The sequence below is a fragment of the Aquarana catesbeiana genome, linkage group LG02, assembly GCF_042186555.1.
Source record: "Aquarana catesbeiana isolate 2022-GZ linkage group LG02, ASM4218655v1, whole genome shotgun sequence".
In the NCBI taxonomy this organism is placed as follows: Eukaryota; Metazoa; Chordata; class Amphibia; order Anura; family Ranidae; genus Aquarana; species Aquarana catesbeiana.
The window spans coordinates 812809594-812833760 of NC_133325.1; the positions used below are offsets into that span (position 1 = coordinate 812809594).

A 24167-nucleotide genomic window follows, 5' to 3' on the forward strand; every position below is an offset into this window, starting at 1 on the left:
GAGCCCCCTATAGGAGAGAACCAGGTTCTTCTACTGGAGGGTGGGAGCTCAGTGTGAGCAGGGCGCCCCCTATAGGAGAGAACCAGGTTCTTCTATTGGAGGGTGGAGCTCAGTGTGAGCAGGGAGCCCCCTATAGGAGAGAACCAGGTCCTGCTACTGGAGGGTGGAGCTCAGTGTGAGCAGGGTGCCCCCTATAGGAGAGAACCAGGTCCTGCCACTGGAGGGTGGGAGCTCAGTGTGAGCAGGGCGCCCCCTATGGGAAAAAAACAGGTCCTGCTACTGGAGGGTGGAGCTCAGTGTGAGCAGGGCGCCCCCTATAGGAGAGAACCATGTTCTGCTACTGGAGGGTGGAGCTCAGTGTGAGCAGGGCGCCCCCTATAGGAGAGAACCAGGTCCTGCTACTGGAGGGTGGGAGCTCAGTGTGAGCAGGGCGCCCCCTATAGGAGAGAACCAGGTCCTGCTACTGGAGGGCGGGAGCTCAGTGTGAGGAGGTTGCTCCCTATAGGGCGCCCCCTATAGGAGAGAACCAGGCCCTGCTACTGGAGGGTGTGAGCAGGGCGCCACCTATAAGAGAGAACCAGGCCCTGCTACTGGAGGGTGTGAGCAGGGCGCCCCCTATAGGAGAGAACCAGGTCCTGCTACTGGAGGGTGGGAGCTCAGTGTGAGCAGGGAGCCCCCTATAGGAGAGAACCGGGTTCTTCTACTGGAGGGTGGTAGCTCAGTGTGAGCAGGGCGCCCCCTATAGGAGAGAACCAGGTTCTTCTAATGGAGGGTGGAGCTCAGTGTGAGCAGGGCGCCCCCGATAGGAGAGAACCAGGTTCTTCTATTGGATGGTGGAGCTCAGTGTGAGCAGGGAGCCCCCTATAGGAGAGAACCAGGTTCTTCTACTGGAGGGTGGAGCTCAGTGTGAGCAGGGTGCCCCCTATAGGAGAGAACCAGGTCCTGCTACTGGAGGGTGGAGCTCAGTGTGAGCAGGTTGCTCCCTATAGGGCGCCCCCTATAGGAGAGAACCAGGCCCTGCTACTGGAGGGTGTGAGCAGGGCGCCCCCTATAGGAGAGAACCAGGCCCTGCTACTGGAGGGTGTGAGCAGGACGCCCCCTATAGAAGAGAACCAGGTTCTTCTACTGGAGGGTGGAGCTCAGTGTGAGCAGGGAGCCCCCTATAGGAGAGAACCAGGTTCTTTTACTGGAGGGTGGAGCTCAGTGTGAGCAGGGCGCCCCCTATAGGAGAAAACCAGGTCCTGCTACTGGAGGGTGGAGCTCAGTGTGAGCAGGGCGCCCCCTATAGGAGAGACCCAGGTCCTGCTACTGGAGGGTGGAGCTCAGTGTGAGCAGGGCGCCCCCTATAGGAGAGAACCAGGTCCTGCTACTGGAGGGTGGAGCTCAGTGTGAGCAGGGCGCCCCCTATAGGAGAAAACCAGGTCCTGCTACTGGAGGGTGGAGCTCAGTGTGAGCAGGGCGCCCCCTATAGGAGAGAACCAGGTCCTGCTACTGGAGGGTGGAGCTCAGTGTGAGCAGGGCGCCCCCTATAGGAGAGAACCAGGTCCTGCTACTGGAGGGTGGAGCTCAGTGTGAGCAGGGCGCCCCCTATAGGAGAAAACCAGGTCCTGCTACTGGAGGGTGGAGCTCAGTGTGAGCAGGGCGCCCCCTATAGGAGAGAACCAGGTCCTGCTACTGGAGGGTGGAGCTCAGTGTGAGCAGGGCGCCCCCTATAGGAGAGAACCAGGTCCTGCTACTGGAGGGTGGAGCTCAGTGTGAGCAGGGCGCCCCCTATAGGAGAGACCCAGGTCCTGCTACTGGAGGGTGGAGCTCAGTGTGAGCAGGGCGCCCCCTATAGGAGAGAACCAGGTCCTGCTACTGGAGGGTGGGAGCTCAGTGTGAGCAGGGAGCCCCCTATAGGAGAGAACCAGGTTCTTCTACTGGAGGGTGGAGCCCAGTGTGAGCAGGGTGCCCCCTATAGGAGAGAACCATGTCCTGCTACTGGAGGGTGGAGCTCAGTGTGAGCAGGGCGCCCCCTATAGGAGAGAACCAGGTCCTGCTACTGGAGGGTGGAGCTCAGTGTGAGCAGGGCGCCCCCTATGGGAAAAAAACAGGCCCTGCTACTGGAGGGTGGGAGCTCAGTGTGAGCAGGTTGCTCCCTATAGGGCGCCCCCTATAGGAGAGAACCAGGCCCTGCTACTGGAGGGTGTGAGCAGGACGCCCCCTATAGAAGACAACCAGGTTCTTCTACTGGAGGGTGGAGCTCAGTGTGAGCAGGGCGCCCCCTATAGGAGAGAACCAGGTCCTGCTACTGGAGGGTGGGAGCTCAGTGTGAGTAGGGCGCCCCCTATAGGAGAGAACCAGGTCCTGCTACTGGAGGGTGGGAGCTCAGTGTGAGCAGGGCGCCCCCTATAGGAGAGAACTAGTTTTTGCTACTGGAGGGTGAAGCTGAGTGTGAGCAGGGCGCCCCTATAGGAGAGAACCAAGTCCTGCCACTGGAGGTTGGGAGCTCAGTGTGAGCAGGGCGCCCCCTATAGGAGAGAACCAGGTCCTGCCACTGGAGGGTGGGAGCTCAGTGTGAGCAGGGCACCCCCTATGGGAAAAAAACAGGTCCTGCTACTGGAGGGTGGAGCTCAGTGTGAGCAGGTCGCCCCCTATAGGAGAGAACCATGTTCTGCTACTGGAGGGTGGAGCTCAGTGTGAGCAGGGCGCCCCCTATAGGAGAGAACCAGGTCCTGCTACTGGAGGGTGGGAGCTCAGTGTGAGCAGGGCGCCCCCTATAGGAGAGAACCAGGTCCTGCTACTGGAGGGCGGGAGCTCAGTGTGAGCAGGTTGCTCCCTATAGGGCGCCCCCTATAGGAGAGAACCAGGCCCTGCTACTGGAGGGTGTGAGCAGGGCGCCCCCTATAAGAGAGAACCAGGCCCTGCTACTGGAGAGTGTGAGCAGGGCGCCCCTATAGGAGAGAACCAGGTCCTGCTACTGGAGGGTGGGAGCTCAGTGTGAGCAGGGAGCCCCCTATAGGAGAGAACCAGGTTCTTCTACTGGAGGGTGGGAGCTCAGTGTGAGCAGGGCGCCCCCTATAGGAGAGAACCAGGTTCTTCTATTGGAGGGTGGAGCTCAGTGTGAGCAGGGCGCCCCCTATAGGAGAGAACCAGGTTCTTCTATTGGAGGGTGGAGCTCAGTGTGAGCAGGGAGCCCCCTATAGGAGAGAACCAGGTCCTGCTACTGGAGGGTGGAGCTCAGTGTGAGCAGGGAGCCCCCTATAGGAGAGAACCAGGTCCTGCTACTGGAGGGTGGAGCTCAGTGTGAGCAGGGAGCCCCCTATAGGAGAGAACTAGTTTCTGCTACTGGAGGGTGAAGCTGAGTGTGAGCAGGGCGCCCCCTATAGGAGAGAACCAGGTTCTTCTATTGGAGGGTGGAGCTCAGTGTGAGCAGGGAGCCCCCTATAGGAGAGAACCAGGTCCTGCTACTGGAGGGTGGAGCTCAGCGTGAGCAGGGAGCCCCCTATAGGAGAGAACCAGGTCCTGCTACTGGAGGGTGGAGCTCAGTGTGAGCAGGGCGCCCCCTATAGGAGAGAACTAGTTTCTGCTACTGGAGGGTGAAGCTGAGTGTGAGCAGGGCACCCCCTATAGGAGAGAACCAAGTCCTGCCACTGGAGGTTGGGAGCTCAGTGTGAGCAGGGAGCCCCCTATAGGAGAGACCCAGGTCCTGCTACTGGAGGGTGGAGCTCAGTGTGAGCAGGGAGCCCCCTATAGGAGAGAACCAGGTCCTGCCACTGGAGGGTGGGAGCTCAGTGTGAGCAGGGCGCCCCCTATGGGAAAAAAACAGGTCCTGCTACTGGAGGGTGGAGCTCAGTGTGAGCAGGGCGCCCCCTATAGGAGAGAACCATGTTCTGCTACTGGAGGGTGGAGCTCAGTGTGAGCAGGGTGCCCCCTATAGGAGAGAACCAGGTCCTGCTACTGGAGCGTGGAGCTCAGTGTGAGCAGGGCGCCCCCTATAGGAAAGAACCAGGTCCTGCTACTGGAGGGTGGGAGCTCAGTGTGAGCAGGGCGCCCCCTATAGGAGAGAACCAGGTCCTGCTACTGGAGGGTGGGAGCTCAGTGTGAGCAGGGCGCCCCCTATAGGAGAGAACCAGGTCCTGCTACTGGAGGGTGGAGCTCAGTGTGAGCAGGGCGCCCCCTATGGGAAAAAAACAGGTCCTGCTACTGGAGGGTGGGAGCTCAGTGTGAGCAGGTTGCTCCCTATAGGGCGCCCCCTATAGGAGAGAACCAGGCCCTGCTACTGGAGGGTGTGAGCAGGGCGCCCCCTATAGGAGAGAACCAGGCCCTGCTACTGAAGGGTGTGAGCAGGACGCCCCCTATAGAAGAGAACTTCTACTGGAGGGTGGAGCTCAGTGTGAGCAGGGCGCCCCCTATAGGAGAGAACCAGGTCCTGCTACTGGGGGTGGAGCTCAGTGTGAGCAGGGCGCCCCCTATAGGAGAGAACCAGGTCCTGGTACTGGAGGGTGGGAGCTCAGTGTGAGCAGGGCGCCCCCTATAGGAGAGAACCAGGTCCTGCTACTGGAGGGTGGGAGCTCAGTGTGAGCAGGGCGCCCCCTATAGGAGAGAACCAGGTCCTGGTACTGGAGGGTGGGAGCTCAGTGTGAGCAGGGCGCCCCCTATAGGAGAGAACCAGGTCCTGCTACTGGAGGGTGGAGCTCAGTGTGAGCAGGGAGCCCCCTATAGGAGAGAACCAGGTCCTGCTACTGGAGGGTGGGAGCTCAGTGTGAGCAGGGCGCCCCCTATAGGAGAGAACCAGGTCCTGCTACTGGAGGGTGGAGCTCAGTGTGAGCAGGGCGCCCCCTATGGGAAAAAAACAGGTCCTGCTACTGGAGGGTGGGAGCTCAGTGTGAGCAGGTTGCTCCCTATAGGGCGCCCCCTATAGGAGAGAACCAGGCCCTGCTACTGGAGGGTGTGAGCAGGGCGCCCCCTATAGGAGAGAACCAGGCCCTGCTACTGAAGGGTGTGAGCAGGACGCCCCCTATAGAAGAGAACTTCTACTGGAGGGTGGAGCTCAGTGTGAGCAGGGCGCCCCCTATAGGAGAGAACCAGGTCCTGGTACTGGAGGGTGGGAGCTCAGTGTGAGCAGGGCGCCCCCTATAGGAGAGAACCAGGTCCTGCTACTGGAGGGTGGGAGCTCAGTGTGAGCAGGGCACCCCCTATAGGAGAGAACCAGGTCCTGCTACTGGAGGGTGGGAGCTCAGTGTGAGCAGGGCGCCCCCTATAGGAGAGAACCAGGTCCTGCTACTGGAGGGTGGGAGCTCAGTGTGAGCAGGGCGCCCCCTATAGGAGAGAACCAGGTCCTGCTACTGGAGGGTGGAGCTCAGTGTGAGCAGGGCGCCCCCTATAGGCGAGAACCAGGTCCTGCTACTGGAGGGTGGAGCTCAGTGTGAGCAGGGCGCCCCCTATAGGCGAGAACCAGGTCCTGCTCGCATCATAATCATTACACACAATGGATGCCAGAAATATCTTAGAAAACATTTATTGTACAAAAACAGGACTGGGAGATTGATGTGTGGGTGAGCGCCCCCTAGCATAAGCATGATGTACACCAGCGCCCTCTAGTGTCCAAGTTATGATGTAGCATGTATATGATATACATCAGCCCCCTCTAGTGGCAGAGATCTAATATGACATATATATGCTGTACACTAGCTCCTCCTGGTGTCAGAGTTCTGATGTAGTATAGCCCCACCTACAGGCTTTGTTGAGGAAGTGAGGTTCTGAAGAGGTTCTATGGGCAGGATTGGCACAGAGCCAATAGGAAGAACTTGCAGCTCATCCAATCATTTCCAGAGTCCAGCACACGAGGGGAGACCCCCTTCCTCTGTATATCTCTGTACTCCGCTCCGGTAGATGTAGAAGTGATTTCATTCTCCAGCCGGGCTTGGTTCTTCTCATATCTTGGGATCGGATGTGGGGGACGCAACATGTTGGGGTGGAGTCTGTCCATCTGATTCCAGGGATGAAAGGTTAGAGTTCCTGGTGGTCGGGATTCCTGGTTACCTCCCGGTAGTCCTTCCGCCGGCGGACCTTGTATGTGAGAAGCTGGGAGTACTGTGTGAGGAGAGAGCGCCAGTACCGGGCGACGTCCTCCATCCGCAGGTGCTCAGCGATGAACTGCTCACCCCTGCAGACACAAGAGGGTTAAATAGTGAGGAAAGCGGAGGATGGGGGTGCAAGCTACTGACCCCACCCAATGAAGAGCCAGAGGATTAACTGGATCTCCTAGTACATCTGATCAGAGCTCAGGAGCCACCCAGAGGACTGATTGCCTACTGTCCCCTCAGAGACCCCAGGGAGGACAAGGCCACCCACTGCTCCTCAGGGGGCCCAGGAATAACAAGGCCACCCACTGTCCCTAAGAGACCCCAGGGAGGACAAGGTCCCCCACTGCTCCTCAGTGACCCCAGAGAGGACAAGGTCCCCCACTGCTCCTCAGTGACCCCAGAGAGGACAAGGTCCCCCACTGCTCCTCAGTGACCCCAGAGAGGACAAGGCCACCCGCTGCTCCTCAGTGACCCCAGAGAGGACAAGGTCCCCCACTGCTCCTCAGAGACTCCAGGGAGGACAAGGCCACCCACTGCTCCTCAGTGACCCCAGAGAGGACAAGGTCCCCCACTGCTCCTCAGTGACCCCAGAGAGGACAAGGTCCCCCACTGCTCCTCAGTGACCCCAGAGAGGACAAGGTCCCCCACTGCTCCTCAGTGACCCCAGAGAGGACAAGGCCACCCGCTGCTCCTCAGTGACCCCAGAGAGGACAAGGTCCCCCGCTGCTCCTCAGAGACTCCAGGGAGGACAAGGCCACCCACTGCTCCTCAGTGACCCCAGAGAGGACAAGGTCCCCCACTGCTCCTCAGTGACCCCAGAGAGGACAAGGTCCCCCACTGCTCCTCAGTGACCCCAGAGAGGACAAGGTCCCCCACTGCTCCTCAGTGACCCCAGAGAGGACAAGGTCCCCCACTGCTCCTCAGTGACCCCAGAGAGGACAAGGTCCCCCCACTGCTCCTCAGTGACCCCAGAGAGGACAAGGTCCCCCGCTGCTCCTCAGTGACCCCAGAGAGGACAAGGTCCCCCGCTGCTCCTCAGTGACCCCAGAGAGGACAAGGTCCCCCGCTGCTCCTCAGTGACCCCAGAGAGGACAAGGTCCCCCGCTGCTCCTCAGTGACCCCAGAGAGGACAAGGTCCCCCGCTGCTCCTCAGTGACCCCAGAGAGGACAAGGTCCCCCGCTGCTCCTCAGTGACCCCAGAGAGGACAAGGTCCCCCACTGCTCCTCAGTGACCCCAGAGAGGACAAAGTCCCCCCGCTGCTCCTCAGTGACCCCAGAGAGGACAAAGTCCCCCCGCTGCTCCTCAGTGACCCCAGAGAGGACAAAGTCCCCCCGCTGCTCCTCAGTGACCCCAGAGAGGACAATGCCACCCCACTGCTCCTCAGTGACCCCAAAGAGGACAAGGTCCCCCACTGCTCCTCAGTGACCCCAGAGAGGACAAGACCACCCGCTGCTTCTCAGTGACCCCAGAGAGGACAAGACCACCCACTGCTCCTCAGTGACCCCAGAGAGGACAAGGTCCCCCACTGCTCCTCAGTGACCCCAGAGAGGACAAGGTCCCCCACTGCTCCTCAGTGACCCCAGAGAGGACAAGGTCCCCCACTGCTCCTCAGTGACCCCAGAGAGGACAAGGTCCCCCACTGCTCCTCAGTGACCCCAGAGAGGACAAGGTCCCCCACTGCTCCTCAGTGACCCCAGAGAGGACAAGGTCCCCCACTGCTCCTCAGTGACCCCAGAGAGGACAAGGTCCCCCACTGCTCCTCAGTGACCCCAGAGAGGACAAGGTCCCCCACTGCTCCTCAGTGACCCCAGAGAGGACAAGGTCCCCCACTGCTCCTCAGTGACCCCAGAGAGGACAAGGTCCCCCACTGCTCCTCAGTGACCCCAGAGAGGACAAGGTCCCCCGCTGCTCCTCAGTGACCCCAGAGAGGACAAGGTCCCCCGCTGCTCCTCAGTGACCCCAGAGAGGACAAGGTCCCCCGCTGCTCCTCAGTGACCCCAGAGAGGACAAGGTCCCCCGCTGCTCCTCAGTGACCCCAGAGAGGACAAGGTCCCCCGCTGCTCCTCAGTGACCCCAGAGAGGACAAGGTCCCCCGCTGCTCCTCAGTGACCCCAGAGAGGACAAGGTCCCCCGCTGCTCCTCAGTGACCCCAGAGAGGACAAAGTCCCCCCGCTGCTCCTCAGTGACCCCAGAGAGGACAAAGTCCCCCCGCTGCTCCTCAGTGACCCCAGAGAGGACAATGCCACCCCACTGCTCCTCAGTGACCCCAAAGAGGACAAGGTCCCCCACTGCTCCTCAGTGACCCCAGAGAGGACAAGACCACCCGCTGCTTCTCAGTGACCCCAGAGAGGACAAGACCACCCACTGCTCCTCAGTGACCCCAGAGAGGACAAGGTCCCCCACTGCTCCTCAGTGAACCCAGAGAGGACAAGGTCCCCCACTGCTCCTCAGTGACCCCAGAGAGGACAAGGTCCCCCACTGCTCCTCAGTGACCCCAGAGAGGACAAGGTCCCCCACTGCTCCTCAGTGACCCCAGAGAGGACAAGGTCCCCCACTGCTCCTCAGTGACCCCAGAGAGGACAAGGTCCCCCACTGCTCCTCAGTGACCCCAGAGAGGACAAGGTCCCCCACTGCTCCTCAGTGACCCCAGAGAGGACAAGGTCCCCCACTGCTCCTCAGTGACCCCAGAGAGGACAAGGTCCCCCACTGCTCCTCAGTGACCCCAGAGAGGACAAGGTCCCCCACTGCTCCTCAGTGACCCCAGAGAGGACAAGGTCCCCCACTGCTCCTCAGTGACCCCAGAGAGGACAAGGTCCCCCACTGCTCCTCAGTGACCCCAGAGAGGACAAGGTCCCCCACTGCTCCTCAGTGACCCCAGAGAGGACAAGGTCCCCCACTGCTCCTCAGTGACCCCAGAGAGGACAAGGTCCCCCACTGCTCCTCAGTGACCCCAGAGAGGACAAGGTCCACCACTGCTCCTCAGTGACCCCAGAGAGGACAAGGTCCCCCACTGCTCCTCAGTGACCCCAGAGAGGACAATGCCACCCCACTGCTCCTCAGTGACCCCAGAGAGGACAAGGTCCCCCACTGCTCCTCAGTGACCCCAGAGAGGACAAGGTCCCCCACTGCTCCTCAGTGACCCCAGAGAGGTCAAGGTCCCCCACTGCTCCTCAGTGACCCCAGAGAGGTCAAGGTCCCCCACTGCTCCTCAGGGGGCCCAGGAAGGACAAGGCCACCCACTGCTCCTCAGTGACCCCAGAGAGGACAAGGTCCCCCACTGCTCCTCAGTGACCCCAGAGAGGACAAGACCACCCACTGCTCCTCAGTGACCCCAGAGAGGACAAGGTCCCCCACTGCTCCTCAGGGGGCCCAGGAAGGACAAGGCCACAAACTGCTCCTTAGTGACCCCAGAGAGGACAAAGTCGCCCACTGCTCCTCAGTGACCCCAGAGAGGACAAGGCCACCCACTGCTCCTCAGTGACCCCAGAGAGGACAAGGTCCCCCACTGCTCCTCAGTGACCCCAGAGAGGACAAGGTCCCCCACTGCTCCTCAGTGACCCCAGAGAGGACAAGGTCCCCCACTGCTCCTCAGTGACCCCAGAGAGGACAAGGTCCCCCACTGCTCCTCAGTGACCCCAGAGAGGACAAGGTCCCCCACTGCTCCTCAGTGACCCCAGAGAGGACAAGGTCCCCCACTGCTCCTCAGTGACCCCAGAGAGGACAAGGTCCCCCACTGCTCCTCAGTGACCCCAGAGAGGACAAAGTCCCCCACTGCTCCTCAGTGACCCCAGAGAGGACAAGGTCCCCCACTGCTCCTCAGTGACCCCAGAGAGGACAAGGTCCCCCACTGCTCCTCAGTGACCCCAGAGAGGACAAGGTCCCCCACTGCTCCTCAGTGACCCCAGAGAGGACAAGGCCACCCACTGCTCCTCAGTGACCCCAGAGAGGACAAGGTCCCCCACTGCTCCTCAGTGACCCCAGAGAGGACAAGGTCCCCCACTGCTCCTCAGTGACCCCAGAGAGGACAAGGTCCCCCACTGCTCCTCAGTGACCCCAGAGAGGACAAGGTCCCCCACTGCTCCTCAGTGACCTCAGAGAGGACAAGGTCCCCCACTGCTCCTCAGTGACCCCAGAGAGGACAAGGTCCCCCACTGCTCCTCAGTGACCCCAGAGAGGACAAGGTCCCCCACTGCTCCTCAGTGACCCCAGAGAGGACAAGGTCCCCCACTGCTCCTCAGTGACCCCAGAGAGGACAAGGTCCCCCACTGCTCCTCAGTGACCCCAGAGAGGACAAGGTCCCCCACTGCTCCTCAGTGACCCCAGAGAGGACAAGGTCCCCCACTGCTCCTCAGTGACCCCAGAGAGGACAAGGTCCCCCACTGCTCCTCAGTGACCCCAGAGAGGACAAGGTCCCCCACTGCTCCTCAGTGACCCCAGAGAGGACAAGGTCCCCCACTGCTCCTCAGTGACCCCAGAGAGGACAAGGTCCCCCACTGCTCCTCAGTGACCCCAGAGAGGACAAGGTCCCCCACTGCTCCTCAGTGACCCCAGAGAGGACAAGGTCCCCCACTGCTCCTCAGTGACCCCAGAGAGGACAAGGTCCCCCACTGCTCCTCAGTGACCCCAGAGAGGACAAGGTCCCCCACTGCTCCTCAGTGACCCCAGAGAGGACAAGGTCCCCCACTGCTCCTCAGTGACCCCAGAGAGGACAAGGTCCCCCACTGCTCCTCAGTGACCCCAGAGAGGACAAGGTCCCCCACTGCTCCTCAGTGACCCCAGAGAGGACAAGGTCCCCCACTGCTCCTCAGTGACCCCAGAGAGGACAAGGTCCCCCACTGCTCCTCAGTGACCCCAGAGAGGACAAGGTCCCCCACTGCTCCTCAGTGACCCCAGAGAGGACAAGGTCCCCCACTGCTCCTCAGTGACCCCAGAGAGGACAAGGTCCACCACTGCTCCTCAGTGACCCCAGAGAGGACAAGGTCCCCCACTGCTCCTCAGTGACCCCAGAGAGGACAATGCCACCCCACTGCTCCTCAGTGACCCCAGAGAGGACAAGGTCCCCCACTGCTCCTCAGTGACCCCAGAGAGGACAAGGTCCCCCACTGCTCCTCAGTGACCCCAGAGAGGACAAGGTCCCCCACTGCTCCTCAGTGACCCCAGAGAGGACAAGGTCCCCCACTGCTCCTCAGTGACCCCAGAGAGGACAAGGTCCCCCACTGCTCCTCAGTGACCCCAGAGAGGACAAGGTCCACCACTGCTCCTCAGTGACCCCAGAGAGGACAAGGTCCCCCACTGCTCCTCAGTGACCCCAGAGAGGACAATGCCACCCCACTGCTCCTCAGTGACCCCAGAGAGGACAAGGTCCCCCACTGCTCCTCAGTGACCCCAGAGAGGACAAGGTCCCCCACTGCTCCTCAGTGACCCCAGAGAGGACAAGGTCCCCCACTGCTCCTCAGTGACCCCAGAGAGGACAAGGTCCCCCACTGCTCCTCAGTGACCCCAGAGAGGACAAGGTCCCCCACTGCTCCTCAGTGACCTCAGATATGGGCAGAGCTCAGGAGTCACCCAGTGAGCTGACACTCCTCATTGCCCCTTTGGGACCCTGTAAAGGACGGGCCCCTTCTCATATCACTGGTTCAGGTACCAGGAGTCACCCAGTGAGGTGACCCACCCACCACCCCTCAGGAAGGACTGGGGCCTCTCTGGTATATGAACTGATCAGATACAGGCAGAGCTCCAGGAACATCAATGTCCTTCCACAGGCAACACAAATTCTGAATGAAATACGGGGCAGAGGTCAGGAATGAGAGATGTACCTTTCTGCAATCTTCTTCGCTTCATCATCATTGTCCTTCACAAACTGCAGCAACTCCCTGGAGGAACAAGAGAGGCCGTGAGTGGAGGAGAGAGCAGAGAAATGAGGAACAAGAGAGGCCGTGAGTGGAGGAGAGGAGAGAAATTAGGAACAAGAGAGGCCGTGAGTGGAGGAGAGAGCAGAGAAATGAGGAACAAGAGAGGCCGTGAGTGGAGGAGAGGAGAGAAATGAGGAACAAGAGAGGCCGTGAGTGGAGGAGAGGAGAGAGCAGAGAAATGAGGAACAAGAGAGGCCGTGAGTGGAGGAGAGGAGAGAGCAGAGAAATGAGGAACAAGAGAGGCCGTGAGTGGAGGAGAGAGCAGAGAAATGAGGAACAAGAGAGGCCGTGAGTGGAGGAGAGGAGAGAGCAGAGAAATGAGGAACAAGAGAGGCCGTGAGTGGAGGAGAGGAGAGAGCAGAGAAATGAGGAACAAGAGAGGCCGTGAGTGGAGGAGAGAGCAGAGAAATGAGGAACAAGAGAGGCCGTGAGTGGAGGAGAGGAGAGAAATGAGGAACAAGAGAGGCCGTGAGTGGAGGAGAGGAGAGGAGAGAGGAGAGAAATGAGGAACAAGAGAGGCCGTGAGTGGAGGAGAGGAGAGAAATGAGGAACAAGAGAGGTCGTGAGTGGAGGAGAGGAGAGGAGAGGAGAGAGGAGAGAAATGAGGAACAAGAGAGGCCGTGAGTGGAGGAGAGGAGAGAGCAGAGAAATGAAGAACAAGAGAGGACGTGAGTGGAGGAGAGGAGAGAAATGAGGAACAAGAGAGGCTGTGAGTGGAGGAGAGGAGAGAAATGAGGAACAAGAGAGGCCGTGAGTGGAGGAGAGGAGAGAGCAGAGAAATGAGGAACAAGAGAGGACGTGAGTGGAGGAGAGGAGAGAAATGAGGAACAAGAGAGGCTGTGAGTGGAGGAGAGGAGAGAGCAGAGAAATGAGGAACAAGAGAGGCCGTGAGTGGAGGAGAGAGCAGAGAAATGAGGAACAAGAGAGGCCGTGAGTGGAGGAGAGGAGAGAGCAGAGAAATGAGGAACAAGAGAGGACGTGAGTGGAGGAGAGGAGAGAAATGAGGAACAAGAGAGGCTGTGAGTGGAGGAGAGGAGAGGAGAGAGCAGAGAAATGAGGAACAAGAGAGGCCGTGAGTGGAGGAGAGAGCAGAGAAATGAGGAACAAGAGAGGCCGTGAGTGGAGAGGAGAGAAATGAGGAACAAGAGAGGCAGCGAGTGGAGGAGAGGAGAGAGCAGAGAAATGAGGAACAAGAGAGGCCGTGAGTGGAGGAGAGGAGAGAAATGAGGAACAAGAGAGGCCGTGAGTGGAGGAGAGAGCAGAGAAATGAGGAACAAGAGAGGCCGTGAGTGGAGGAGAGGAGAGAGCAGAGAAATGAGGAACAAGAGAGGACGTGAGTGGAGGAGAGGAGAGAAATGAGGAATAAGAGAGGCTGTGAGTGGAGGAGAGGAGAGAGCAGAGAAATGAGGAACAAGAGAGGCCGTGAGTGGAGGAGAGAGCAGAGAAATGAGGAACAAGAGAGGCCGTGAGTGGAGGAGAGGAGAGAGCAGAGAAATGAGGAACAAGAGAGGCCGTGAGTGGAGGAGAGGAGAGAAATGAGGAACAAGAGAGGCCGTGAGTGGAGGAGAGGAGAGAAATGAGGAACAAGAGAGGCCGTGAGTGGAGGAGAGGAGAGCAGAGAAATACAGAGAGTGCGGGAGAGAAGAGGGGGGGGGGGGAGAAGTACGAGGGTCTTTGACCTTGGATGAGGGAAGAGTCATGTGTTAGGAGGGGGAGGGTGTCACTTATGCTGGGAGGGGGATATGGGGGGCGATTCACCCTCCTAAGTCTGTATCTGATTGGACAGGCCTCATAGCTCCTCCCCACCTGAGCTCGGTCAGCTCCTGGCTGACGGGAATGTAGTGCACCCACGGCTCCAGGCGATGGTAGAAGAATTCCTGCCACGTGTCCCCGACATGGAACACCAGAGAGCCGCACAGGAAGAGATGCTTCAACCGGAAACTGGCCGCCACACCGCGGAAATTAAATAAATACCTGCCGGGAAAAAGAGGACATTTATTACAGGTACAAGAGAGAGGGGGAGGGGCCACAGGTGAGAAGGAAAGAAAGGAGGGAGGGAGGGGCCACAGGTGAGAAGGAAAGAAAGGAGGGAGGGAGGGGCCACAGGTGAGAAGGAAAGAAAGGAGGGAGGGAGGGGCCACAGGTGAGAAGGAAAGAAAGGAGGGAGGGAGGGAGGGGCCACAGGTGAGAAGGAAAGAAAGGAGGGAGGGAGGGGCCACAGGTGAGAAGGAAAGAAAGGAGGGAGGAGCCACAGGTGAGAAGGAAAGAAAGGAGGGAGGAGCCACAGGTGAGAAGGAAAGAAAGGAGGGAGGGGCCACAGGTGAGAAGGAAAGAAAGGAGGGAGGGGCCACAGGTGAGAAGGAAAGAAAGGAGGGAGGGGCCACAGGTGAGAAGGAAAGAAAGGAGGGAGGGGCCACAGGTGAGAAGGAAAGAAAGGAGGGAGGGGCCACAGGTGAGAAGGAAAGAAAGGAGGGAGGGGCCACAGGTGAACCAGAGGGGAGGGGCCACAGGTGAGAAGGAAAGAAAGGAGGGAGGGGCCACAGGTGAGAAGGAAAGAAAGGAGGGAGGTGCCACAGGTGAAACAGAGGGGAGGGGCCACAGGTGAGAAGGAAAGAAAGGAGGGAGGGGCCACAGGTGAAACAGAGGGGAGGGGCCACAGGTGAGGAGAGAAAGGAGGGGCCACAGGTAAAAACAGGGAAGGGAGGGGCCACAGGTGAGAAGGAAAGAAAGGAAGGAGGGGCCACAAGGGAAACAGAGAGGGGAGGGGCCACAGGTGAGAAGGAAAGAAAGGAGGGAGGGGCCACAGGTGAAACAGAGAGGGAGGGGCACAGGTGAGAAGGAAAGAAAGGAGGAGCCACAGGTAAAAACAGAGAAGGGAGGGGCACAGGTGAGAAGGAAAGAAAGGAAGGAGGGGCCACAAGGGAAACAGAGAGGGGAGGGGCCACAGGTGAGAAGGAAAGAAAGGAAGGAGGGGCCACAAGGGAAACAGAGAGGGGAGGGGCCACAGGTGAGAAGGAAAGAAAGGAGGGAGGGGGCCACAGGTGAGGAGAGAAAGAAAGGAGGGGCCAGAAGTGAAACAGAGGGAGAGGGGCCACAAGTGAGAAGGAAAGAAAGGAGGGAGGGGCCACAGGTGAAACAGAGGGGAGGGGCCACAGGTGAGAAGGTAAGAAAGGAGGGGCCACAAGTGAAATAGAGAAGGGAGGGGCCACAGGTGAGATGGAAAGAAAGGAGGGGCCACAAGTGAAATAGAGAAGGGAGGGGCCAAAGGTGAGATGGAAAGAAAGGAGGGGCCACAGGTAAAAACAGGGAAGGGAGGGGCCACAGGTGAGAAGGAAAGAAAGGAGGGAGGGGCCACAGGTGAAACAGAGAGGGGAGGGGCCACAGGTGAGAAGGAAAGGAGGGGCCACAAGGGAAATAGAAGGGAGGGGCCACATATGAAAACAGGGGAGGAACCACAGGTGAAAAGAAAAGATGGGCCACAGGAGGAGAGGTCACAGATGACAAGGAGACGGGGGAGTGGTCGCAGAGGACAATGAGATATGGAAGGCGTGGTCAGAGGTGACAATGATACGGAGGAGGAGTGGTTAGAGGTGACAAGGAGACGGGGGAGGGGCCCCAAGTAAAAAGTAATGCTGAAGGGGCGGACCTTTAGGTAGATGGTGGTAACAGGAGAAATGAGGAAGGTAAGATGAGGGGCTGGATGGGGGGGGCACTAAGCAGGGGGTTGCTATAGAGACAGTCTAGGGCCGAGGCTGTAGAATAGGAGGAGTAGGCGAGACGGGGAGGGGTATTAGTTAAGGAGGCGGAGCCAAGTCTGAAAAGAGAACCGGTACTGAGAGCTGCCCCATGATCAGGGAGCACAGGACAGTGAGTAATGATTGGTTACCGTAAGGAAGGTGGGAAGACGGAAAGAGATGGAGCAGGTATGTAGAAGAGACAGAAGGCGGCCATACTTAAACGCACAGTGATCCACTAATGGCACCTCCTTGGCTGGCGGTCTGCCCAGGGTGTCCTGATGAGAAGAACGATGGAAGGTGAACATTATATGAAAAAAAAAAACATGGGAGATCATCCCATTCCTAATCCTCCTCTTTACCTTCTCCGACCTCCAGGCCTGGTTCTTGGTGTATTCGGCATCCACCAGATCTGGGTTTTCCCGGGATAGAAGAATCAGAGGGTCCCGCTCAGGGCTGGTCCTGTGTCATGGAAGGAAGGGAGGGAGGGATGTCATTGAGGTCACAGCCAAGGTTCCTCAAAAAAAAAACAAAAAAAAAACCTTCATCCTCACTTCCCCTAATCTGCCTGGTAAGGTCTGGGCAGGAAATGGGAGTCCATTCAAGGACACAGGAAGTCTCATACTGTTGGGTTATACTGCCACCTATGGAAGGACTGGACACAGGAAGTCATATACTGTTGGGTTATACTGCCACCTATGGAAGGTTTGGACACAGGAAGTCTCATACTGTTGGGTTATACTGCCACCTATGGAAGGTTTGGACACAGGAAGTCTCATACTGTTGGGTTATACTGCCACCTATGGAAAGATTGGACACAGGAAGTCTCATACTGTTGGGTTATACTGCCACCTATGGAAGGATTGGACACAGGAAGTCATATACTGTTGGGTTATACTGCCACCTATGGAAGGTTTGGACACAGGAAGTCTCATACTGTTGGGTTATACTGCCACCTATGGAAGGATTGGACACAGGAAGTCTCATACTGTTGGGTTATACTGCCACCTATGGAAGGTTTGGACACAGGAAGTCTCATACTGTTGGGTTATACTGCCACCTATGGAAGGATTGGACACAGGAAGTCTCATACTGTTGGGTTATACTGCCACCTATGGAAGGATTGGACACAGGAAGTCATATACTGTTGGTTTATACTGCCACCTATGGAAGGTTTGGACACAGGAAGTCTCATACTGTTGGGTTATACTGCCACCTATGGAAGGTTTGGACACAGGAAGTCATATACTGTTGGTTTATACTGCCACCTATGGAAGGTTTGGACACAGGAAGTCTCATACTGTTGGGTTATACTGCCACCTATGGAAGGTTTGGACACAGGAAGTCATATACTGTTGGTTTATACTGCCACCTATGGAAGGTTTGGACACAGGAAGTCTCATACTGTTGGGTTATACTGCCACCTATGGAAGGATTGGACACAGGAAGTCTCATACTGTTGGGTTATACTGCCACCTACGGGAGGACTGGACAAAGAATCACTGTAGGTGAGCAGCAGAAAAAGATCGAAGTTCCACATGGCTCGTTGCAAGCAGAAGGATATGGAAAACCAAAAGCCAGGACAACCATGTCAGCTGCAATCAGACAATTTCTCCAGCAACAATGTAGAAGAGAGACTTCAGTAAAGTAAAAATAAAGAATAAGAAACAACAACACTATTAAAAAATGTAATTTACCTGAAAAAAAGAGGTCCATCCTCCTAGAACATCAGCAAACAAATAAGGCATGCTGGGAGCAGGAGGGGCTTATATAGGGACTGTCTTTTCTTTTTGTTTGCCAGTGTCCATGTCTCCTACAGGAGGCAGTATAACCCGAAGGTGAACAACTTCCTGTGTTGTCAATGGACATGAAGGAACATGGACGACCGTCAGAGCTCCGGCCACCAGACCTTACCTGGAGCCTCGGAAATATCCTTTGGACATCTTCTTCTCCCAGGGCCAACGCCTGGCTGACCTAAAAAAACAAGAACAAAATTTGAGAAATACAATGCTCTGGGAGAGCCCGCTCACGGTCCTGCACTGCGGGAGAGCCCACTCATCACTCACTGCTTTAGGTCCTCCCTCATCAGGTCCCAGCGTCCCAGTCCGGTGGGGTAGATGGGCCACACAGCAGGGCCACCTTCCCAAAACGTCCAGGCGGGGTACATGATGTCTCGGTAATCTGATGTCTTTCAGAGAAAGGAAAAAAGAAATGTCACATACATACTGCACACGGGAACACACCACCTTGGACTAGGAACGTCAGAGAGCTCTCCTCACCTTACTAAACGAGAAGACAGGAATAACCGGCTTCATCCAGTGAGGAACCTGAGGATAATCCCTCACATTTATCACCATCTCCATATCTGGGAGATCCGGCAGAAGCTCCAGGAAAAAGTGCTCCACCCCACTACATCTGTGTGGGAAAACATGGAGGACACATGGGATAAGACATGAGAAAAACGAGGAGGAGCTCCACCCCACTACATCTGTGTGGGAAAACATGGAGGACACATGGGATAAGACATGGGAGGAGGAGCTCCACCCCACTACATCTGTGTGGGAAAACATGGAGGAGGACACATGGGATAAGACATGAGAAAAACGAGGAGGAGCTCCACCCCACTACATCTGTGTGGGAAAACATGGAGGACACATGGGATAAGACATGAGAAAAACGAGGAGGAGCTCCACCCCACTACATCTGTGTGGGAAAACATGGAGGACACATGGGATAAGACATGGGAGGAGGAGCTCCACCCCACTACATCTGTGTGGGAAAACATGGAGGACATATGGGATAAGACATGGGAGGAGGAGCTCCACCCCACTACATCTGTGTGGGAAAACATGGAGGAGGACACATGGGATAAGACATGGGAGGAGGAGGAGGAGGCGCTCCACCCCACTACATCTGTGTGGGAAAACATGGAGGACACATGGAATAAGACATGGGAGGAGGAGGAGGAGGCGCTCCACCCCACTACATCTGTGTGGTAAAACATGGAGGACACATGGGATAAGACATGGGAGGAGGAGGAGGAGCTCCACCTCACTACAAGGAGGACACATGGAATAAGACACAAGAGGAGGAGCTCCACCCCACTACATCTGTGTGGGAAAACATGGAGGAGACATGGGAGGAGGAGGCGCTCCACCCCGCTACATCTGTGTGGTAAAACATGGAGGACACATGGGATGAGACATGGGAGGAGGAGGAGCTCCACCCCGCTACAACTGTGTGAGAAAACATGGTGGACACATGGAATAAGACATGAGAGACGGAGGAGCTCCACTTCACTACATGGAGGACACATGGGATAAGACATGGGAGACGGAGGAGCTCTATCCGACTACATGGAGGACACATGGGATAAGACATGGGAAGAGGAGGAGCTCTATCCGACTACATGGAGGACACATGGGATAAGACATGGGAAGAGGAGGAGCTACACCCCACTACATGGAGGACACATGGGATAAGACATGGGAGAAGGAGGAGCTCCACCCACTACATAGAGAACACATGGGATAAGACATGGGAGATGGAGGAGCTCCACCCACTACATAGAGAACACATGGGATAAGACACGAGAGGAGTAGCTCCACCCACTACATGGAGGACACATGGGATAAGACATGGGAGGGAGGAGGAGCTCCACCTACTACATGGAAGACACATGGGATAAGACATGGGAGGGAGGAGGAGCTCCACCTACTACATGGAGGACACATGGGATAAGACATGGGAGGGAGGAGGAGCTCCACCTACTACATGGAGGACACATGGGATAAGACATGGGAGGGAGGAGGAGCTCCACCTACTACATGGAAGACACATGGGATAAGACATGGGAGATGGAGGAGCTCCACCCACTACATGGAGGACACATGGGATAAGACATGGGAGGAGGAGGAGCTACACCCGACTACATGGAGGACACATGGGATAAGACATGGGAGGAGGAGCTACACCCGACTACATCTGTGTGGGTAAACATGGAGGACACATGGGGGGGAGGAGGAGACCTGCCCTTAGCAGAATAGAATGGACATAGAAGAGATGTTGGCAATGCTCCGATGGTTCCAGTACCAGACATGGTGGACATCCTCAGCAGCTTTACACATCATGTATTATCAGTCCAAAGTGACCCCCCAATACCCTCACACAGCAGAGTTCTGAATCCCGGGGTGACAATGGCATTGTCCTAGGATGGGGACTCACCGTGCCGGGAACATGCACTCCTCCTCTCGGTACAGCCGGTGGTTGATGATCTGGTAGTGGGTCCCCAACTTACGACTGATAAGATTTTTCATCACATCCCGAGATATTCCGGAGCGGAACGGAGCCAAATCCTGCTGTGTGACCCTGGAGGAGGAGGAGAGGGGCGGGGTCACATACAACTTGTGGGCGGTACAGGAGGGGGTGGGTGGGGTCATGGAGGGAGGGGACACTCACCATTCATAACAGGTGTCATTGTGACAAGGGGCGTGGCTTTCCACCCTCTTCTGGATACGATGGAGATAAGGAAACCAGCGAGGATCTAATGAGAGAAAATAGTCCAACTGTATACAGACATCACCGCCTACTTACCCCCAAACCCCGCCTACCTACCCCTAAATCACCACCTACCTCCCCCCAAATCACCGCCTACCTACACCCCAAATCACCGTCTACCTCCCCCCAAATCACCGCCTACCTACACCCCAAACCCCGCCAACCTACCCCCAAAAACCCCGCCAACCTACACCCCAAATCACCGCCTACCTACACCCCAAATCACCGCCTACCTACACCCCAAATCACCACCTACCTACACCCCAAATCACCACCTACCTACACCCCAAATCACCGCCTACCTCCCCCCAAAACCCCGCCTACCTCCCCCCAAAACCCCGCCTACCTCCCCCCAAATCACCGCCTACCTCCCCCCAAATCACCGCCTACCTCCCCCCAAATCACCGCCTACCTCCCCCCAAAACCCCGCCTACCTCCCCCCAAATCACCGCCTACCTCCCCCCAAATCACCGCCTACCTCCCCCCAAATCACCGCCTACCTCCCCCCAAAACCCCGCCTACCTCCCCCCAAAACCCCGCCTACCTCCCCCCAAATCACCGCCTACCTCCCCCCAAAACCCCGCCTACCTCCCCCCAAATCACCGCCTACCTCCCCCCAAATCACCGCCTACCTCCCCCCAAATCACCGCCTACCTCCCCCCAAAACCCCGCCTACCTCCCCCCAAATCACCGCCTACCTCCCCCAAATCACCGCCTACCTCCCCCCAAATCACCGCCTACCTCCCCCCAAAACCCCGCCTACCTCCCCCCAAAACCCCGCCTACCTCCCCCCAAAACCCCGCCTACCTCCCCCCAAATCACCGCCTACCTCCCCCAAAACCCCGCCTACCTCCCCCCAAATCACCGCCTACCTCCCCCCAAATCACCGCCTACCTCCCCCCAAATCACCGCCTACCTCCCCCCAAAACCCCGCCTACCTCCCCCCAAATCACCGCCTACCTCCCCCCAAAACCCCGCCTACCTCCCAACAAATCACCGCCTACCTCCCCCCAAAACCCCGCCTACCTCCCCCCAAAACCACGCCTACCTCCCCCTAAATCACCGCCTACCTCCCCCCAAAACCCCGCCTACCTCCCCCCAAATCACCGCCTACCTCCCCCCAAAACCCCGCCTACCTCCCCCCAAATCACCGCCTACCTCCCCCCAAATCACCGCCTACCTCCCCCCAAAACCCCGCCTACCTCCCCCCAAATCACCGCCTACCTCCCCCCAAAACCCCGCCTACCTCCCCCCAAATCACCGCCTACCTCCCCCCAAAACCCCGCCTACCTCCCCCCAAATCACCGCCTACCTCCCCCCAAAACCCCGCCTACCTCCCCCCAAATCACCGCCTACCTCCCCCCAAATCACCGCCTACCTCCCCCCAAAACCCCGCCTACCTCCCCCCAAATCACCGCCTACCTCCCCCCAAAACCCCGCCTACCTCCCCCCAAAACCCCGCCTACCTCCCCCCAAAACCCCGCCTACCTCCCCCCAAATCACCGCCTACCTCCCCCCAAAACCCCGCCTACCTCCCCCCAAATCACCGCCTACCTCCCCCCAAAACCCCGCCTACCTCCCCCCAAATCACCGCCTACCTCCCCCCAAATCACCGCCTACCTCCCCCCAAAACCCCGCCTACCTCCCCCCAAATCACCGCCTACCTCCCCCCAAAACCCCGCCTACCTCCCCCCAAATCACCGCCTACCTCCCCCCAAAACCCCGCCTACCTCCCCCCAAATCACCGCCTACCTCCCCCCAAAACCCCGCCTACCTCCCCCCAAATCACCGCCTACCTCCCCCCAAAACCCCGCCTACCTCCCCCCAAATCACCGCCTACCTCCCCCCAAATCACCGCCTACCTCCCCCCAAAACCCCGCCTACCTCCCCCCAAATCACCGCCTACCTCCCCCCAAATCACCGCCTACCTCCCCCCAAAACCCCGCCTACCTACCCCCAAATCACCGCCTACCTACCCCCAAAACCCCGCCTACCTCCCCCCAAATCACCGCCTACCTCCCCCCAAAACCCCGCCTACCTCCCCCCAAATCACCGCCTACCTCCCCCCAAAACCCTGCCTACCTCCCCCCAAAACCCCGCCTACCTCCCCCCAAATCACCGCCTACCTCCCCCCAAATCACCGCCTACCTCCCCCCAAATCACCGCCTACCTCCCCCCAAAACCCCGCCTACCTCCCCCCAAATCACCGCCTACCTCCCCCCAAATCACCGCCTACCTCCCCCCAAAACCCCGCCTACCTCCCCCCAAATCACCGCCTACCTCCCCCCAAATCACCGCCTACCTCCCCCCAAAACCCCGCCTACCTCCCCCCAAATCACCGCCTACCTCCCCCCAAAACCCCGCCTACCTCCCCCCAAATCACCGCCTACCTACCCCCAAATCACCGCCTACCTCCCCCCAAAACCCCGCCTACCTCCCCCCAAATCACCGCCTACCTCCCCCCAAATCACCGCCTACCTCCCCCCAAATCACCGCCTACCTCCCCCCAAAACCCCGCCTACCTCCCCCCAAATCACCGCCTACCTCCCCCCAAATCACCGCCTACCTACCCCAATATGGAGGTCCCCCCCCCCCCAATACAGACATCCTGCCTACCTCCCGCTCCCCCCCCATAGTTCTGTATTACCCCTCCCCCATAGTGCACTATTACCCCCCATAGTCCTCTATTGCCCCCAGCACTCACCTCCCGTCTGCCCCTCCCCCTGAGCGCTCAGAGCCCCCAGAAGGAGCAGACACAGCAGCGCCATCTCTCCGCCATCCATTGATCGGGTCTGATCCGCCCGCTCGGCTATCTCCACATAACAGAGATCAGGAGCCGGAAATAGATCCACCTCCACCCCACCAACATGATGGCGGCCAGAGATGTCGCCGCTTCCGGAAACCCACCACTAATATGGAGACCAATGTTTCATGAGAATCGGCGACCCGTTAGAATGTGTAACGGAAGTGACGTTTAGCCGCCGCCATCTTGCTACACCCCACACTCCTCTACAGTAAGGATACACTGAGAAGGGGGAAGGCGGACATCTTGTTACACCCACCAGAGTTTTGCATTTTACTTATTTGTAACAGTAAAGTGAGTTTATATAATGCAATACAATACTTAGAACTCCGTCTAACTGTTTAGATGTTTAATTTTAAAAGCAGCAAACTTCTGTCAGATTAGCAAATCTATGAGATCAGCAGGCTCACCGCTGCTTTTAAAATTCAACATCTAACCAGTCAGATGGAGTTCTAAGTATTGTACCCCACTATATAAACTCACTTTACTGTTAAAAATAAGTAAAATGCAAAACTCCGGTGGGTGTAACAAGATGTCCGCTTTCACCTTCTCGGTGTATCCTTACTGTGGAGGAGTTCGGGTGTAGCAAGATGGCGGCGGCTAAATGTCACTTCCGTTACACATTCTGACGGGTCGCCGAATCTGACGAAACACTGGCCGGGGTCATGTGATCTGAAACGATAGGAAACCTCCCATCCTTCCCCATGATTGTGTATAGAGGATGGAGATGACGGCTCATTCCTCATTATGGGGGCTGTGCGTACAGGATGGGCGCAGTCACCATCTTAATAATCTATATAAATATTAAATCTTAATAATCTATATAAATATGTGAGGGGTACACTTATATCAGCCTGACCTTACTGGAGTCTGTATTTACCATTATGGGGCCCCCTGAGCTCACTGCTTCCATTAATGGGTATTCTTGTCCCACCCGACCGTCCAAGGTTCTGCAATGACTTTTCTGAGACCCCCCAGACCTTAGAGAGTTCTATAATAGCTATTTGGGTGCCCCCCCCCTGACCCCACCAGATCATGTATTAGGTATTCTGGGCCCCGCTGACATTACTGGGTCCTCTAATGGCTATCCTG

At 57.6% G+C, this 24167-nt stretch overlaps 1 protein-coding gene across 1 annotated transcript; it reads right to left on the reverse strand.

The window, feature by feature from the left end:
• Nucleotides 1-5484: 5484 nt before the first annotated feature.
• On the reverse strand, nucleotides 5485-23146 carry POGLUT1 (protein O-glucosyltransferase 1). The gene is made up of 11 exons (XM_073617607.1): nucleotides 22977-23146; nucleotides 20174-20258; nucleotides 19940-20083; nucleotides 17995-18130; nucleotides 17782-17903; nucleotides 17630-17689; nucleotides 16078-16177; nucleotides 15935-15993; nucleotides 13788-13955; nucleotides 11886-11942; nucleotides 5485-6148 (listed from the first exon to the last, which is right to left on the reverse strand). Exons 1-11 carry the CDS (start codon nucleotides 23053-23055, stop codon nucleotides 5992-5994), a joined length of 1167 nt encoding a protein of 388 aa, XP_073473708.1. The 5' UTR covers nucleotides 23056-23146; the 3' UTR covers nucleotides 5485-5991.
• Nucleotides 23147-24167: the final 1021 nt, after the last annotated feature.